Genomic DNA, 18,395 nt, shown 5'->3' on the forward strand with positions numbered 1-18,395 from the left:
GATGCAGCCGGGCCCGCGCGCACCACGGGACTCGCAGCCCTCGGCCGCCGCGGAGCACGCCGGGAGCTGTAGTCCCCACGCCACGCCCGGCCCGCACCCACCGCCACGCTCGACCTCGGCACCGGGCCAGGGCTCGGGCCGCCCCCGCCCACCGCGCTCCTCGGCAAACAGCCCCGCACACGGCTGCGGGACCGGCGGCCTCGCCCGGGCCCAGCGCCCACCCGCACCGCACCCCGCGCCCAGAAATAACGACCGGGTGGCTGGGGGGGGTCTTGGCCTTCATTTTTATTTCCCACAGCAGCAGCAGGAACAGCTCGGGCTTCGGGGCCGTACATCCAGCAAAAAAACGGGGGCAGGGAAGGGGAGGGGGGGAGTAAAAAACCAAAACAGAAGAATAAGAGAGGTTTGGAACAGAAAGAACTAAACACCGTCAGTACTTACATAGCACAAGCAGTAACTGGGCAATACTGTAGATGGCTATAAAACTCTCAAAGGCAAAACTGCTCCAACAGCTCTACTAGCAAAGAAGCAGCCTTCTGAAAAAAAAAAATAAATACAAGGAAGACTTTTTTGGTATTTTTCCTTTTTATATCCACAATGTAACATCATCTGCTATAGCATAATCCCTGCCATTGCCCTTGAAGATCAAGGTCTGCGTCCTCAGGAAGGCTGCAGTAACTAGTCGGAGGAGTCAGCACACAGTAACCGGGTGCAAGTCTCAGTATCAGTCCATGGTTCTAACCAGACTTGAAAAGAAGAATAGCGACTTGGCCGAGGTAGAAGTAGATGAAGTGCTTGGTCTCATGAGTCACATAGCTGCCAAAGTTCCTTCCCACGATGCAGTGCCAAGTGGGATTGTATTTCTTGTCAAACTCCTGCAAAACAGATCACTGGAAATTAAGAACTCTTCTAAACAGGTACTAAATTTCTGAGTAAGGCAATTAGAGGAAGAGCAGATGCTCATAAGGACTAGGATTATCTTATTTACATCTTATCATTCACCTGCTGCTTAATCAGACAAAAAAAAATCCACAGAAAACCCCCACAGTGCTTTCTATTTGAGCAGTAGTAAGTTTAAAACATTACTTTTGTTCAGGGAGAGTAGATTTCCCCCCCCCTCAGTATTCATACCATAAACTGAAACTATAGCCCTCGAGTAAGAGCTTCACCACTAGATTTATGCCCACAGAGATTAAGCCCTAATTTAGACTTCATTGTTCATCTGCAACATGGGTGCAAGAGGGACTCAGGGGAAAAGTTCTCTGCCACAAGCTCCTCTGTAACAAATCTAAGAATTTGTTTTTTTACACATTTCCAACAAATACTCTACAAATTCCCAGTAGCTGCTAGAAAGAATACCTGAAAAATATTAGACTAAATTCACTTTTCCACTGTCATAGATACTTCCTGCACCTGGGGAAAAAAGAAATGCCTTTCTGTACCATGGGCATAGCAAACCAATATTTCTCTAGTGGAAGCAATCGTTCTGTTTAGTTGAGCTACTTTTTAAATAGCTCTTCCACTCAGATCAGTTTAACTTCTATTGACACTCTCCAGTATCTCCATTCTTGAGTTGACGAAGCAGAAAATATAATCAGAACTAGATATTTCCCATGTTCAGAACGACACAGACTCTGCAAACAATAGATAATCAAATGCCACCAGGATTTTTTGTAGGTTTTTTTCTTTTTTTGCTTATGTCACCACATAAGGAGAGATGTGATTACAGTAGACTTGCAGAAAACTACCTTTCCCTGCAATTTTTGATCCACTTGGACAGAACTGTGAGCAGATCTTTAAGATTAAATTCAATAAAATTGAAGCCAATGACTTTGTAAAACAGGCTTTGTCTCAGAGGAAAACCTTAGGAGAACTCAATAAAGCTCCTGTGTTTGGTACCAGCTCCTCAGTCACAGGGACAGTCAGCTGCCACTCGCTGTTCACCTGGCTGAAAAGGCTTAAGTAGAAGGTACAGCACGAGGAAAACAGAAGGACCTGGAAAAGTCCACGCAAAGGGTGGGGAAAGGAACATAAGGACACCAGCCTACAAAGAAAGTCCAACTTGACTATCTAGTGTCTCTAGAACTTGTTTCTCTAGAGCTACTTGCCCAGCAGCATTCTCCCTGCTTCATTTTTCATGTGCATAGAGATTTCATGAGGACAGCACAAGCAAACATTCACCTTCTTTATGTGAGCAGCAATGTCCTTCTCGATGTTGTACTTCTCCAAGGCCTGAGTAGCACACTCCACAGCGTCCTGCTGCATCTCCTCTGACATGTCCGCATTCTTGATCACTGCCTTTCGGTCACTCATGGTTGTCTGTATTGAGCAAAGAAGAGAATTCAGAGACCTGCCAAGCAGTCACACCGGTACCATCGCTCACCCCCAGTTTGCAGGGCCCGCACCGTGCCCACAGCCGTGGCTGCGCAGCAGTTTTGGCGGCTGTGGCAGAGCCAGAGGAAAGGCGGCTTCCCAGCCCGCTCACACCAGGCACCTGCTCTGCGGGCACTGCAGCCCCGAGCGACACAGGCACCCCCGGGGCGCTTTGAAACCCCGCCGCCCCCAGCCCGGCCCGGCCCAGCCCCACGCAGCCGGGAGCCCCGGGAACCCCGGGAGCGGGCGCAGCCGGTCCAGCGCCCGGCCCCGCCGGCCCTTCCCTGCCGAGGGGAGGCGAACGAAGCCCCGCGCCCCCCGCCAAGGGCTCGGAGCCCGGCGCGGCGGCAGGGAAGGCTCCGGCCTGCAGCTCCCGGGGATGGGGGAAAGGGGATGCAGCCGCTCGGGAAGGGCCCCGGCACGGGGGAGCCGCAGGGGTGCCCGGGCACCGGCTGCCGGACCTCAGCCTTCCCATTGCCCGGGTGCGACTCAGCCCCTCTGGGGAGCTGCCCCATCCCAGCGCTCGCGGCCCCCACGCCGCTCCCCTCACCGCTCGGCGGGTGCCGCGGGACCAGCCCTGTGCGGAACGGCGCGGGCGGGGCACAGACGAAGGCGCACACGCAGCTCCCTCGCCGCCGCCTGGGTTTAACCGACCCGCGCGCGCTGCCGTCGCCTCCAAGCACCCTCAGCCCCTCCCCTCCGTACTGGCCGCCAGTCATTGGTCACCGCCGCCGCCTCTCCGAACTCTGATTGGCCAAGATCCGGCGCTCTCGTAGCATTTTACTGCAGCAGTTTCTTTCAGACCGGCATGCCCCGCGCCCGCACTCGTTCCCATAGCGACGGGCGGCCATGGCGATGCTAGGCCCAGTCCTGGGCCCGGCAGGAGCGGGGTCTCTGGGCCGCCCCGGGACCACAGAGCCTCCGCTGGGACGAGCCTGGGGTGTAGCCTGTCTGCAGCACCTCTGGAAGGCCTTCCCCTTCCTTTCCTTAGAGCTGAGCTGCCTGAACGTGGCTGGTTGCTGGCATCTGTACAGCAGCGGCCTGTGAGTACAGCATGAGAAAGGGTCTCCTGGTCACTCCTCTGGTAGGCAAAGATCATCTCTCTTATCTCTCCCAATAGCTGAAGCAGACAAAAAAAAAAAAATATATATATAGATATGTGATGCTTTGTGAGGCATCCTGCTGCAAAGAGCAAACAAATATCAAAATTTTGGGTTTTGCTTAATTCTGCGGGTAAGAGATGAGAAAATCATGGTAGGGTCTGATGATGGTGTTAAAAATCTCAACGTGGAAAGAAGATCTTGGCAAGGGAGACTGGTGCTCGGGGAATGCAGTCTCTGGTCTGATTTCTTAACAGTGCAATGTAATACCTCATGGAAAGGGTTAAGTATCTTCTTTGCACCTACAAAGCTGACAGAATTTCTAGACGATCCAAATAACGTGATCAGTGGGGCAGCTTTTGTAAAAAAAAAATTAGCAGAAAAGGTCCCTAATTTGTACTAATATTCCTAAGAGCCAACCTTTCCCTCCTCAGTTCCCCAGAACCCACAAACTGAACTCCCTCCTCCCTGTGAGGTTTTACTTTAGCCAGGAAAGTGCAAAATTAAAAACCTAAAGAGGTCTGAAAATATTTGCAAAATTATTCCATACACCATACTGTGTGGTGTATGTTCAGTTAGGGTTTTTGGGGGGTTGGTTTTTTTTTCCCCCGTCGGGTACGTTCTACCGGGACGGACCGAGCTGCGCCCGTAAGCAGCCGGTAGCACGGAGATGTTTGGCGACCGGTACAGCCGCGGTGCGAATACCCCGCACGGGGCTCACGGGCCCTGAACCCCGCGTTTCTCGGGACCCGGCCGCAGCCTCCCGCCCCCGCGGGGCCGGCCGTGGCCGCGCCCTCCCCCGGTAACCGCGGTTGGCGGAGCCGTTGTGCCCGGCGGCGGCGGGCGAGGCTGCGGAAGTCGTGCCCTTGCAAGATGGCGGCGGGGCTCTGCCCGGGCCGGGCGCTGCTCGCCCGCCGCGGCGGGGTTCTGCGGGCGCTCTGCGGCTCCGTGCGGGGCCTCGCCGCGGGGCCCCAGACGCACTTCGGCTTCCAGACCGTGACGGAGGCGGAGAGGAGGGAGAAAAGTGAGGGCGGCGGGGTCCGCGGGAGAGCCGTGCGGAGCCCCGGGGCAGGGCGGGCTGGGCCGCGCTGGAGCCTAGCGGGGCTCCGGGGCAGCATCGGCTGTGGGCGTGAAGGGTGCTGGAGAGGTGTTTGGAGCTGAGCCCTCGGTCCGAGACCTTACCGGCGGTCTCGGTGAACGTTATCGGTGTTATGCCGGCTCGATTCTTCCCCTCGGCTCCGGAAGGGTTACGGGAAGGGGCTGTGTTTCTTCAAAGAGAGATCGATAGGGCAACAGGCTCAGTAGGATTCGGTCTTTTTTTTTTTTTAAATGAGTTTTCAGGTGATATTTTTCAGTTCCTCATGGTGGCAGACCTCCGCGAGGCAATAAAGGAGACATTTTTCTTCCACAGGAGTATTTTAAAGTAAATTGCATCTCATTTTCTTGTCCTTTCTTTGCAGTTTACCAGGTCTTTGAAAGTGTGGCCAAGAAATATGATGTAATGAACGATTCAATGTCTCTAGGCATTCATCGAGTGTGGAAAGATGTCTTCGTGCATAAAATGAACCCTTCCCCAGGAACACTTCTTCTTGATGTTGCTGGAGGAACAGGTAAATAGTTTTGGTGAGTTCCACATGACAATGCCACACTGTTGTTGAACTGTTTCAGGCTGTTCAGAATTAAGTTGCTTAGTCTTTCCTCCCCCTGCCCCCCCCCCCCAGCCCCGCAGTTCCCTGTCTTTAAAACTAGTGAGGTATCTACTTGATTTTAACAGAGTATGGTTAAGAGCAAACTTCTTTGTGTTTTGAAATATCTTGCTCCAAGGCTCTGGAATGGTCGTAGTACCGCCATGATATGTTATGGAAAACTTTCCAGTTGTAGGAAGTCATAGATGCTTTGCTTTTGATATGTGTCCTTTATATATTTTCTTATATATGTGTATACACACACGCTCTCTCTCTCTGTCTTTCTATACTGTGTGTGTGGTTTTTATTTTTATAAATATATATACAAATAAAAATTAACTCAGTTTGATGTTCAAAGCCTTATGTTCCAATTTCCTGGAGTCAGAAAACATTCCAAAACATGTGTCTTTCTTTTAAAACAAATGCAGGTGACATCGCCTTTCGATTCATTAATTATGTTCGCACTGTACGAGAACGCCAGCTCCAGCGGAGGCTTAAGCACCATCAGAATTTATCGTGGCAGGAAATTGCTGAGAGTTACCAGGAAGACAAATTTAAGTCTCTAGGGGATTCCCAAGTGGTGGTGTGTGACATTAACAGAGAAATGTTAAAAGCTGGGAAGCAGAAAGCACAGAATCTTGGCTACTCCGAAGGTAAGTCATGCATTGTACCATTTCAGTGGCATGCCTCGTTAGCAAGAATTAGTCGCATGATAGCCATCAGGTAATCACCACTTCAAGTTTACAATATACATTATATAGCCATGGTGTGTAATATAGCTATGCTTGCATATTTGCCGATGTTGAGTTACTTTTTCAGTGAGCGTGTACATAGTATGTTGTTCAGATATACAGCAATCCTCTTGAGTAATACTTGAACTTTCAGAAATACGTGTATGGAAGTGTCCGTGAGGTCTGAGACCCAAATATCCCTCAAAAGTGGTCAAAAAATCTAAACCTTCTGTTTATATGTGTGCAGATGAATCTGATTTTACTAAGGCAGATAATGCAAAAGAGCTCAGCCCTAGAATGACTACACTAAAGATCTTATAATGGGTATTTTAAGAATCAAGGTAGCAAATAAAAATATGCAAGAACTGAATTATATTGTGAACCTATAAAACTTTCCAGCGTTAGAGCGTATGCTAATAATACTCAGAGAAACTGAATTATATTAAATGTTAGTTTGCAGGTCAATGGATTAATTCACTGATATCTAGAATTTGTTGGGGACCACGCCAATCCTGATTGAAAAGCCTGATTTTAAGAAGTAAGACATAGAGAAAGAAGTCCTGCTTGTGGCTCAGTGTTTGTATGATAGTTGTTTATCCTTTCTTCATTTGCGGATATTTGACAAATATTTTAGCAATGTGAAGTATACCAGGAGGTTTCCAAACTTTGTTTGCCTGGGTACCAGCATTAGGTATGCCCTGGGCAGCCTCTGTGTTACGAGGTGTCCTGCACGTCCTTTTCACTGCGCCCTTTCCCACACCCTCATCGGGACTTCAGCCCGATTTGTAGGCTGAATTGTGTAGGCTGAAGCACATACAGAACAGCTCAGTAGCACAAAGGACCTGAAAGATAAGATGCTGGCATAGGTTCTTGCAGCTGCTCTTGCTCCCTGCTGGTGCATTACCCCAGGCCATTGCCTGTGTGCTTCTTCCTTTTCTTTAAAAAACAAACTAGTTGTGAAAGCATTGCTTTTCCAGCTCTGGCAGGTTGCTTGCATTGTGCTTATCTGAGCAGCTTGCCAGCCTGCCCAGAGCTCTTTTTGTGCATCATAACACCTGAACTATGCCAACATTGTAAGTATAAAAGCTTTATGGCAGGAGCTTAGGAACTGAAAAAAAAGCTTCATGCTGCTTCCCAGCTACTGTAAATAAAACATTTTGTTTAATTGGCTGTCCTTTTAAATATTTTTGTGACTTACCAGATTCTCAAAATGAGTATTTACATTTTTTTAATTTTCTTCCCCTGTACATCGTAGCTGTAGAAGCCCAGCTGTTACTTCTTGCCTGGCTTGCCTTATGCCCCACTGTGCCACAATTCTGACTTCTGGCACTTTTTCACTCCCTTGTTCTGCACATATCCATTTAATATTTCCTACCTTCTGTTTTTCATGTGATTTTTCCCCTGTTGTAGTAATCTCATTTCTGAGCTCACTTATCTGTTGATTGTTTGTGGTCTAAATTGTTTTTTTCTTAAAACTGTAAGTGGCAGAGTTTTCTTTCACTATGTTCCGATGTACGTTCACCAGCAGTGCGGGCTGCGCCTGCTGAAAAGGAACACGTGTCACACAATTGCTGATGGTGCGTTTTGGCCAGCAGGAGTGGTCGACTGCACTGCACATGCCCCAGTTCATCTTTTTGGACACCAATAGCCTCTTTTATGTATCCACTCAAAAACTCCTGTCCTGTGATATTACCACAGTATATTCTGAGAGGCAGTTTTCCTGTTGCTCAAAGCCTTTTCTTGATGCTCACTTCTTAGGTGTCTTTTCAAACTGTCTGTGTTTAAATAACACTAATAATTGCTGCTTTAATAATGTTGCGTACTGCTTTGCATACAATACTTTCTGCAATTATAAATATATAATTTTAAAAATGAAATTTGAATGTTTCCTGACAACAACTGTTGTTTTCTGCTGTGTTTTCTTCTCCATGTCACTTTCTAGCACACTGCTGCTTGAAATTGCTGATCTCAGTTGCAGAAGACTCATAGTTTTTTTCTGTTAGTTTTTTTGTTTTGCATTTGAGTCACCAGAACCAGTGACTTTAAGAACTATTAATTCTAAATTGAGCTGTCTTGTTTTGGGTACAAATAACCTGGACATCCATGCTCCGCAGATAGACATGGCCTTGATCCGTTGGGGTTTTAGGAAGCAATGCGGCTGCAACAGGATCACATACTGATAGTGCTGATGGAGGAAGCGTGGCTTTTCACGTTCTTCAATCTATGGAAGCTTTATAGCAAAATGTTTTAAGTGTTTTGGCCATTGTTGCATGGCAAGATGTTCATCATTTTTTAGTTACTCTTTGAGCAGACATTCTCATTTTGCAAGTTTGCTGCAAACAAATGGCAGGTAGTTTCTGGAAAGCCAGTTGCTTTCCACTACAATGCAAGATTTGCGTGAAATCTGCTCAGCAGTCTAAGGCACTGTGAGCACAACATGCATGTATATGCAGAAGAATGTTTTGTCTGATCTGCAATATTAACTGCTTTCCTTGAAAGTCAGCTGTATAGTGCAGGGCCTCGAAAGGTTTGTGAATGTAGACCAAGGTGTGTTTCCTCCAACAAAAATGCAAAATTGAAATATACTTCATTAACTTCATTAATAATAATTTCCTTCGGGAATAAATAAGTTCTAGTCTTTCTGAAGCAATCTGAGTTATACAAGATCTGTACAATACCATGTCCTTGACTTTACTACAGGTTTGTCCTGGGTGCTTGGAAATGCTGAAGAGTTGCCCTTTGATGATGATAAGTTTGATGTTTACACAATTGCCTTTGGAATCCGAAATGTAACTCGTATTGATTTGGTAAGTTGCTATAGTATGTACTGACACAGGGTCCTTACCATGCACCTGAGGTTTTCTGTTCTACCAGAGGAAGCAAAGGAGGAATTCCTTTGGATAAAGGAACATATTTGTCTACTCTTGAAGCATTGGAAATAAGTGGCATATGGTGTGCAACTTGTTTGAATGGAGAATGCAATTAAATGCCCCAGCTTTGTCATAGAAAGTTAGATTTATGCTTGGGAAACCACACAATCTCTTCCTAAGGCAAAAAGGGCCAAATGCTGCAGTCATTCCCCACCTTCTCCTGACTTGTGAGGTTACTGGATCTGCACAGAAACAGTGCAATCAGTCTGCAGGTCTCAGATATTCCTAAAGCACCTGATGGATATCCCACCCACAGTGGGTCCAAGGCTTCCTGCCCCGTTCTGTTTCCCTGCCTGAGCCAGCAGAGCTTCCAGAGCAGAGAGTGGGAATCAGCTGGCTGCTGCCACCGCTGCCATTGAACTAACCCATTCAGCCCACTTCTGCTCAGTGTCTTTGCACTGGCTGGTGGTAGAGTTTCCCATGAAGAATAAGTATGATTTTAATTAGAATAAGTAGTACCCTTTGTACTAAACAGTATCTGTCCTTCAAGAATGACTAGCTGTCTTGGGGGTGGGAGTAGGTTAGATCAGCTGTCTAGCTGGAGTAGTTGTCTGTGTTTTGGAGGAGTGTGTTACAACCTTGGTGATGCTCCTTCTGTGGAAAGTGTAGCATTTGGGTCCAAACTACCTTGAACTCTCTGCCTTTGAACTGCTTTTAATGTGGATGGCTTTTCATGATGCTTCGCCTGCATCCTTCTGAAGCACAGGCTCTTTGCCTTCGTAGATCCAGCTCTCTGGTAGCATAGCTCCCTGGAGACCTGATACAAAACACATGCAAGCCACCAATTCTTTTGCAGAGCTGCCATCACGTATGTGTACTGTTTTATTTTATCCCTTAGGAACGTGACAGTTGAAGCAAAGCAGATGTACAACCTGCAGAGGTTCTTGAAGTCAACTCTGCTGTGCTCTTATATGAAAAAAAAGATAGTTGTAAACAGAATTGTGTCTTAGTGGTGCTTAGGTGTTTTATTTTGGATATAGGATGGAATTTTCAAGGTAGCCAAAGATTTTCTTCTTCCCTCTCCTTCCTTTCTGTTCTCACACATTGCTCATCCAAATTCCAGTATCATTTCTTCTTTGATCCTTTGGGTGTGCCTCACAGTTGAGTAAAATCTTTTCTTTTGATTAGAAAAAAAAATGTATCACTCCCTCTTTTCATTTTCAACTTCTTGTAGTTTAGTCATCTTCTCCCTTAGGGTTTGGTCTGTAATTAAAAGAGCTGGCAAACATTCATCAACTAAGAGTAGGGAAAAAGAAGAAAAATTGCAAACCTGATATCATAGTTTCAACACAAAGTTTGGTATAAATCTTTTTTTTTATAATAGCAAACACTTTTGTGGTTTGGTTTTGTTGTTTGCTTCGGGTTTTTTTGGTACTTGGCTTGGGATGCTTCTCCACAAGTAAATATTGGAGACTGCCAATCAGGATTCTGCTTACTCCCCTCAGTTCATCATTGAGTTGCCATCACAAGGCGTGATATTAGGCAGGTGCTGTTCTACAGAAACAAACTTACCACATCTGCTTTGTCTCAGGCACTTGAGGAGGCCTATCGTGTGCTGAAACCAGGAGGAAGATTTCTCTGCCTTGAATTTAGTCACGTCAGCAACCCTCTTATTTCCAGGTAGGAACGTGGGGATACTGTGCCATGTCACAAGGCTCTCTGATTTGTAATCAGCCAGAATAGGAGTCGGAGACACTTTAAGGCCACCTCATTCTGCACTTTTAAAATCAGATCCAGACTCCATAGCGTAGCAGTACAGAGATCAACTTGTGTTGGAGAGGGCTGGTTTTAAACTTGTTTGTATTAATCTGTATTTGCTGGCTGTCTGTGCAGGCTCTACGATCTATACAGTTTCCAGGTTATTCCTGTTCTGGGTGAGGTTATCGCTGGTGACTGGAAGTCTTACCAGTATCTTGTGGAGAGCATTCGACGTTTCCCCCCTCAAGTAAGACAGTATTTCTCTGAATTCACTGACACACAGAACATGGTCCTGGCACAGTCTTGCGGGCAGCTGGCTTATAGGCCTTTGGGTTGTTGTAATTATGGAACTATTCTTTTTCAGGAGGAGTTCAAGGCAATGATAGAAGATGCAGGGTTTTTTAAAGTGGATTATCAGAATTTGAACTTTGGCATTGTTGCCATTCACTCAGGTTTCAAATTGTGAGTCTACTATGTAGCAAACTACAGGAAGTATAATTTTCCTGTGGAATGTGAAGGGTGTGGAATCTTAACGCTATCAAGATTGAAGAGGAGTTTTAAGAACTTGTGCAAGAGATACTTGCTCAGCAGTCAGAGCCGGAAGAACATCAGCTACCCTTTTTCGCTGAAGAAACCTGCAGATGAAGTGACTTCTCTGGTGTTTCTTACACTTGCATTTCCCTTCAAGTGCAACATAAAGGACATGGCCAGAACTGTGGAATGCTAACAAATGAAGTAACTTCAGTTGCCAGTGGTGTGGATACAGAAATAGACCCATTGGTCTTCAAATTGGACACCTCCTTTTTTCACTAAGCTTCAAGGAGGATATCATAGTGGCGAGAAGTAATGTGGACTTACTAGATTTTTATTAAACTGTCATTATCTTTGTCATGTGGACTCTAAGGGATTTTTCCCATGATTCCTTTACTTCTTCAAAAGATGAAGGGAAGGCTTGTGAAATAAAACAGCTGTGCATCAACTTTTTAGGTTAAAATATTGACTTAAGTTTTCTAAGAAGTTATCCTTTCTAAGAAGCTATTTTTTTTTTTCTTCTGAAGGAGAATGACTGCACAACTATATTCTGGGGTAAGATTGCGTGTTTTTACCTCCATATGAAATGGTTTTTTTGGGGTCAGTGCTAGATGCACAGCCTCTACATAAAAATATTGTGCGTTTCCTTCTGTTCTTTAAACTTAAACTGTTGAACTGCTTCTGTAGCAGAATACAGTATAAAATAAAATCAGAGAAGGTATAAATTTACATTCTGAAGTGACAACTCTGTCATGAACTAGTATGAGAATTTGTCTCTTCTGAAAACTAGGAGACGAAAGGACTGTTGCTTTTAGCTCTCCAGTTTGTTTGAAATCAGAAAAGCAACACCATTTATCTCAACTCCAGAATTTGCACTGGAGGTTGTGCATGCTGAAAAGATGCTTATCAAGAGCTGAAAAACAATCCTCTTTTTCTCTCAGGGAAACTATCTCCTGTTGCTCTCAGTTACTGGCTGATGACGTAATCACAGATTAGCTCAGGCTTCAGATGCTGTGGACTTAGGGGGTGAAATGGAGATGATGGGGATGTTCCCCCTTCATTCACAGGGGAATAAAGAGGGTAATGCAAGCACTAAGAGGGAAGAAGGGTAGAGAAAACTCTTAAAGGATAAATTGTTCCAACAGTTTTATTAGCAAAGAAGCCATCTTTTGAAATAAAATAAATACAGGGAAGACACTTTTACCTTTTTATAGCCACAATGAAAATACTAGCTGCTACAGCAAAATCCCTGACTATTAACAATACAACAATAGACCTGAAGATGAAGGTCCTTTTCCTCAGAGAGGCTGAAGGTAGGGGGCTGTTTGGAGTTAGTGTGCAGTCCTGAAACCAGGTGCAAGTCTCAGTATCAGTCCATGGTTCTAACCAGACTTGAAAAGAAGAATAGCGACTTGGCCGAGGTAGAAGTAGATGAAGTGCTTGGTCTCATGAGTCACATAGCTGCCGAAGTTCCTTCCCACGATGCAGTGCCAAGTGGGATTGTATTTCTTGTCAAACTCCTGCAGAAGAGAGAACTAGGAATTCAGGGTTTTCATGAGAATTGTACTAATCTTGTCTAATGGGTGGGTTTTTTTGCAATTATGTCACTTGTTACCAAGTAGCACTTTTGGAAGAAGGCAATTAAGGAGCAGCATATGCTCTTAAGTGCAAGGATCATCTGTCACGTTATAACTCATCTGCTGCTTAGTCAGGCCAAAAAAAAAAAAAAAAAAGTGCTTCCAAGCTGATCAGGAATAAGCTTAAAACATATGTTTGAGGAAGTAACTTTCCACCAAAAGTCATACCATTATCTCAAACCATAACTTTTAAGAACTTCGCTGCTTGTTCTGAATCTATACACATTAAGCTATTATTTTTACTTCATCAGCTGTTTTCAACAAGGATGCTGAAAGGACTCTAGGTGAAAAATTTTCTGCCTCCTCTTTGATACCAGGTCATGACAATATGTTCTTCCTGGACACTGTAGTCAGGATCCTGCTATGAATTTCGAATAAACTCGTGTATACAGGTGGACTATGAGTAAAACCGTGCAGTCAGTGGTTACACAGTGCAGTATCTAATATCTGTCAGCTGAAGGGACTGTTTGCATGCAAGAGTTTGTGTTCTGCTCAACCAAATCCTTCAGCTACTTGCAGCTCCTAGTAGGAGTCAGAGAGAAAATCTGACAAACTGGAAGCTATGAACCATCTGTTCCGTGTTAACAGGAACAATTTGTCTTACATGTGGTAGGGGGGAGAAAAAAAACACCAACCCAAACCACTTCTTATTACAAGATCAGCAACCCGCTACTTCGCCAATAGGGTCCACACGGAGCCCCTGTGTTTGGTACCCCCTCCTCAGTCACAGGGACAGTCAGCTGCCACTCGCTGTTCACCTGGCTGAAAAGGCTTAAGTAGAAGGTACAGCACGAGGAAAACAGAAGGACCTGGAAAAGTCCACGCAAAGGGTGGGGAAAGGAACATAAGGACACCAGCCTACAAAGAAAGTCCAACTTGACTATCTAGTGTCTCTAGAACTTGTTTCTCTAGAGCTACTTGCCCAGCAGCATTCTCCCTGCTTCATTTTTCATGTGCATAGAGATTTCATGAGGACAGCACAAGCAAACATTCACCTTCTTTATGTGAGCAGCAATGTCCTTCTCGATGTTGTACTTCTCCAAGGCCTGAGTAGCACACTCCACAGAGTCCTGCTGCATCTCTTCTGACATGTCCGCATTCTTGATCACTGCCTTTCGGTCACTCATGGTTGTCTGTATTGAGCAAAGAAGAGAATTCAGAGACCTGCCAAGCAGTCACACCGGTACCATCGCTCACCCCCAGTTTGCAGGGCCCGCACCGTGCCCACAGCCGTGGCTGCGCAGCAGTTTTGGCGGCTGTGGCAGAGCCAGAGGAACGGCGGCTTCCCAGCCCGCTCGCACCAGGCACCTGCTCTGCGGGCACTGCAGCCCCGAGCGACACAGGCACCCCCGGGGCGCTTTGAAACCCCGCCGCCCCCAGCCCGGCCCAGCCCCACGCAGCCGGGAACCCCGGGAGCGGGCGCAGCCGGTCCAGCAGCCGGCCCCGCCGGCCCTTCCCTGCCGAGGGGAGGCGAACGAAGCCCCGCGCCCCCCGCCAAGGGCTCGGAGCGCGGCGCGGCGGCAGGGAAGGCTCCGGCCTGCAGCTCCCGGGGGTGGGGGAAAGGGGATGCAGCCGCTGGGGAAGGGCCCCGGCACTGGGAAGACTGAGGCAGAGCAGCCGGTGCCCGGGCCGTCCCAGTCTCCCTCGGGAGCCGCCGCACCGCGGACTGTCCGCCCCTCGCGCCGCTCCCCTCACCGTTCGGCGGGCGCTGCGGAGCGGGGCGGCGCTGCGGGGTGCTCGGTGTGCTGCAGCCGCATCCGAGCGCCCTGGCTCCGCCCCCTGCGTCCCAGCCGCCACCCATTGGTCACCGCCACCACTCCCCTGGGCGCTCATTGGCCGCGGCCCAGCGCTCCCGTAAGTTTTTCCTCTTGCGTTTTCTTTCGGACCGCGATTCCTCGCCCCCGCGTCCGTTCCCATGGCGACCGGCGGCGGCCTAGGCGCGACCCCGCGGTCTCGTGGCGAGGGGCCGGGGGCACGGCCCGCAGATTGCTGGGGATGGCAATGGCGATTTCAGCTGCCTATGGAAAGTGTCCAGTCCTGGCCCCCTGCTACTGCCGCCGGCATTGCCCAGCGATCCTGGGCCACAACACCCGTTCCTTAAAGCACGCTCAGTCTCCGGTGCGGTTTAGTGAACTGGGATAGCTCCTCCGCTAAGATGCCCCTTACTGAGAGAAAAGCCCACCCATGCCGGAGAAAGGAGTTCCACGGCTTGTGAGTGACACTTGAGCATCTTTCCTATTCACATGTCTGTTTTCAGTTTGTCTTTCAGATTAAGAGACCTCTGACAGAAATCTTTTACCCATGTTTACCAAGTATGATCAAGTTAGCTCTCAATTTTGTTTCTTCAGTGAACTGAATCTGTCAGGCTTCTTACATCTCATTTAAGGCATCTTTTGCAGACCTCACCATTTCTGCAACTCTTCCCTTTTTTTTTTCTTTTTTTTCTTTTCTTTTCTTTTTTTTTTTTTTTTTTTTTAATGAAGCAAGATGTTTTGGGAGATCCCAGTGCTCTGGTTTGCTAGTTTCACTGTCCCTGCGGCACTTTCTGCTTATACTCTTTGTCAGCAGCTAGGAAATTGCTGTTGAGTTTTCCATAGCTGGTGATCTGTTAATAACAGGATTCCAAACCGTGTCTATAGCAAACAACACAGGATGACTTAAAAGAAAGATCTTCAAATACTGATTAGTGGACTGCCATTTCCTTGCGGCAGTAAAAAACTCAAGAGCAGTCATCCACCTCACTTGTACAGTATAGTTACCTGCTTAGCGTCACTCGTAGCAAAAGCAGTGTTACAGCAAGCAACCTTTTGCTTTTGCAAGCTCTGAGGCAAACTCAGCAGAATATACTGACTCCAAAATATTAAAACTGGATAATGTAGTACTTTTGTCATTCTAGAGTATATCAGAAATAATTTCTGACTTTAGCTCCCAGGTTTTAGCATTCCAGTTAGAAGAGATGCAATTCACAGCTTTGCTTTCTGTCTTGCCATCAGGAGTGTGTGTTAGGGACAAATCTGAAAGTTATGAAATGAAGGGAACTTACCTAGTTTAATGCAGCAGACGAAAGGGCACAAGAGATTTTGTGTGTTAGGAACTTGAAGAAGCTTTGAATGGTCTCGGAGCCACCGTAAGCAATTAATTTACAGAACTGCGTGCAGCACCAGCAGTGGTTCTTTGAGTACTAGACAGTTTTGTGCTGACAGAACAGAACCATTTAACAATCTTCCTAGTGCTTACAATGGACTCCAGAAACACCCATGAATCTTGGAGGAGGTGGTTGTGTTTGGTAGCTGCAGGCTCATTTCTATGCATTTATTAAGAAATGGTTAGCTGAAGGAACAGATGTGATGACGACTGCAGAAAATGTCCGTGTGGGTGAGATACACGTCGTTAACGAGAAACATTAAAGCCTGAGATACATGGCCTTAAAGGGAATCATTAGAGACTCACTTGCTAATCTAGAATAAAGTCTAGTTTCCCGCAGGACAGAGCTGCAGGGGAAGGCAGAACAAACACACATAGGAGATGACAGCTGGGGTAGAGGAGGTGCCGAAGAAAATTGGATAATGGATAAGGCATATAATAAGATTCCCTTGCAGATGGAGGTTAGATTGTAAACACTTTTCAGTTGTGGCTTTTTGTTTGCTCTATGTGGACTACTGTATCACTATATCTAATTGAGATTTTTCCTGGGGCTTCTAGTTACTGTCAAAACATAAAATAATAATTTTTAGCGATAAAACACCTTCTATTTTCTCTTTTTCCATAAAACTCAAGAAATCTCCACCTTGAAGTGTTAGCTGTAAACCTAGAATCTATATGCTAGGGCTTCTAATCCAATTTTATGTGTTACAGATCTACACAGTAGTGGAAAAACCTTAGCAGGTGTAAGTCATGTCCATGGTCTCTGGGGAAACTAGACACACTTACATCATCTCAGAATCTGCCTTCCTTTTCTTGTTTTTTTTTAATCAAACTTTTTTTTTCTTTTTGCTGTATCTATTAACCACTGAGAATGATTAGTTATTTCACAAATATACATTATGTTTTCCACACTGCAGTTACAAGGAATTTACAGGCAGTGATTTTATTACACGAGTCCTTAACTATATCTCTTCTCTTGTCGGGGATTTATAAATTGCACTGTGGCAGAATACTGTAAAGATCTGACCCAGATCCAGACCTACTTGCGTGTTGAGGTCCTATGGTGAAAGCAGGTGAACCGGCACCATGAAGGGCGTCTCGTCCTCACCTCAGGGTGCAGCCAGGGCCCAGCGGGGCTTTGCACCATCCCGTGGGGCGCAGCACCCACCACATTAGACATGCCAAGGGCAGGCTGAGGCACTAACGTATTCTGCACCAGACGCAGCTCCTCTGGCCTTTGCTGGAGTTTCTGTTTTGGTGGTGGCAAGTGTCTGAGCCAGGGTTGTAATTCCCTTATTAGTGGTGAAGTTGCAACAAACCCCTTCATTAAGGAAATGTGTGTTTTCCACTTTAAATGCAGTTTGGGCTGCGGGGGACAAGCATCAGGCAGTCTGTTCTCTCACTGGAGCGCGTGGGTAAGGGAGCAGCAGTGAACTGGCAGCTTTAAGCTTAGCCTGTGCTGTATTGGGAATGTGGGATCATCTTTGTCCAAATTGTTGGTTTGGTTGTTGCTTTTAAATAGTTACTTGATGACATATCAGGTTGGAAGCTCCTGCGGCCATGCAGTTCACTCTCAAATTCCTCTTCCTTTTTCTATGCAAATAACATTGTCCTCATTCTCTCTGATGGTCACAGGAGGCAGCCAAAATGGATAGAACATGTGGGGGTTTCACAAACTGGGAACTCTCTGCTAACATGCTCGTTGTATGGCATGACTTGAGGTCCTTCCTTGTTATTTATATAAGCAACATAAATTACTTTCAGGCTGAGCTTGTATATTTGTAAAACTTCAGCATCTGCAGGGTCTAAATCTTGAAAAGCCTGAGACCAAAGTATGAACACAGTGTTACAGCTTTGCAGAGAATTTGATTAGTGGGGTTAAATAGAGACTTTAATTCAACGCCCTTGAAAGAATTCAAGTATTGTAATAATTACATGTTTTATGTGTATGCACATATGTATATATGTATATGTATGTGCGTATATTATGGAAGCTTAAACAAATAATGAAGTAACTGCACAAATAAGAGTGAGACAAGTGTTTGGTCTCACTTTTCTGCCAGAGAAATATGAAAAAAAAAAAAAAAGAGAGAAAAGAGTTCCAGAAAAAAAACCACAGTTCAATGCTTACCAAACATGCAGCCTTTGAGGGCAGTGAGTGAAGTGGATCCTACCAAGTAGTTGTGATTTCTTACACCAGCAAAGACAGCTGTAGTCCTTTTAACTCAGCCTAGGTTTTCCATTAAATGCATGGCACATCATGAACGGCCCAAGAGAGAGCTTGTCAAAGCAGTTTGTACACACAGAGCAAGCCCCTCGTGGCTGAACCTAGTACCAGTACTATTCAAAGTCTTTAGTTTTGTTCAGTGTTTTTCAAATTATGATACTTCTGATATGCTTGGTGGACTTCTGCGATGTTAAGAAACAATAGGTGTATCATTAATCTTTAATTTATATTACCTGTTGTTTGCAGGGATGGGGAAGGTGCAGTTCATAGGAGAAATAGTTATTTTGGCCACGCTCAGGACTTCCTCTATCAGACAGCTGGCAGGACCTGAGGGGACAA

At 46.2% G+C, this 18,395-nt stretch overlaps 3 protein-coding genes across 3 annotated transcripts; 1 reads left to right on the forward strand and 2 right to left on the reverse strand.

Moving 5' to 3' along the window:
- Positions 1–261: 261 nt before the first annotated feature.
- Positions 262–3,047, reverse strand: LOC104475662 (dynein light chain 1, cytoplasmic). The gene is made up of 3 exons (XM_086761805.1): positions 2,924–3,047; positions 2,182–2,319; positions 262–875 (listed from the first exon to the last, which is right to left on the reverse strand). Exons 2-3 carry the CDS (start codon positions 2,311–2,313, stop codon positions 738–740), a joined length of 270 nt encoding a protein of 89 aa, XP_086617931.1. The 5' UTR covers positions 2,314–2,319; positions 2,924–3,047; the 3' UTR covers positions 262–737.
- A 1,274-nt stretch (positions 3,048–4,321) lies between these two features.
- COQ5 (coenzyme Q5, methyltransferase) lies at positions 4,322–11,777 on the forward strand. Its single transcript, XM_086761516.1, has 7 exons — positions 4,322–4,497; positions 4,934–5,083; positions 5,587–5,811; positions 8,590–8,696; positions 10,351–10,439; positions 10,653–10,764; positions 10,882–11,777. The coding sequence occupies exons 1-7, from the start codon at positions 4,347–4,349 to the stop codon at positions 10,981–10,983; spliced, it is 936 nt and encodes a 311-aa protein (XP_086617642.1). The 5' UTR covers positions 4,322–4,346; the 3' UTR covers positions 10,984–11,777.
- A 400-nt stretch (positions 11,778–12,177) lies between these two features.
- On the reverse strand, positions 12,178–14,446 carry LOC104475512 (dynein light chain 1, cytoplasmic). The gene is made up of 3 exons (XM_086761517.1): positions 14,381–14,446; positions 13,681–13,818; positions 12,178–12,568 (listed from the first exon to the last, which is right to left on the reverse strand). Exons 2-3 carry the CDS (start codon positions 13,810–13,812, stop codon positions 12,431–12,433), a joined length of 270 nt encoding a protein of 89 aa, XP_086617643.1. The 5' UTR covers positions 13,813–13,818; positions 14,381–14,446; the 3' UTR covers positions 12,178–12,430.
- Positions 14,447–18,395: the final 3,949 nt, after the last annotated feature.

Source organism: Chlamydotis macqueenii, chromosome 17 (assembly GCF_036417535.1).
Source record: "Chlamydotis macqueenii isolate bChlMac1 chromosome 17, bChlMac1.mat, whole genome shotgun sequence".
Classification (NCBI taxonomy): Eukaryota; Metazoa; Chordata; class Aves; order Otidiformes; family Otididae; genus Chlamydotis; species Chlamydotis macqueenii.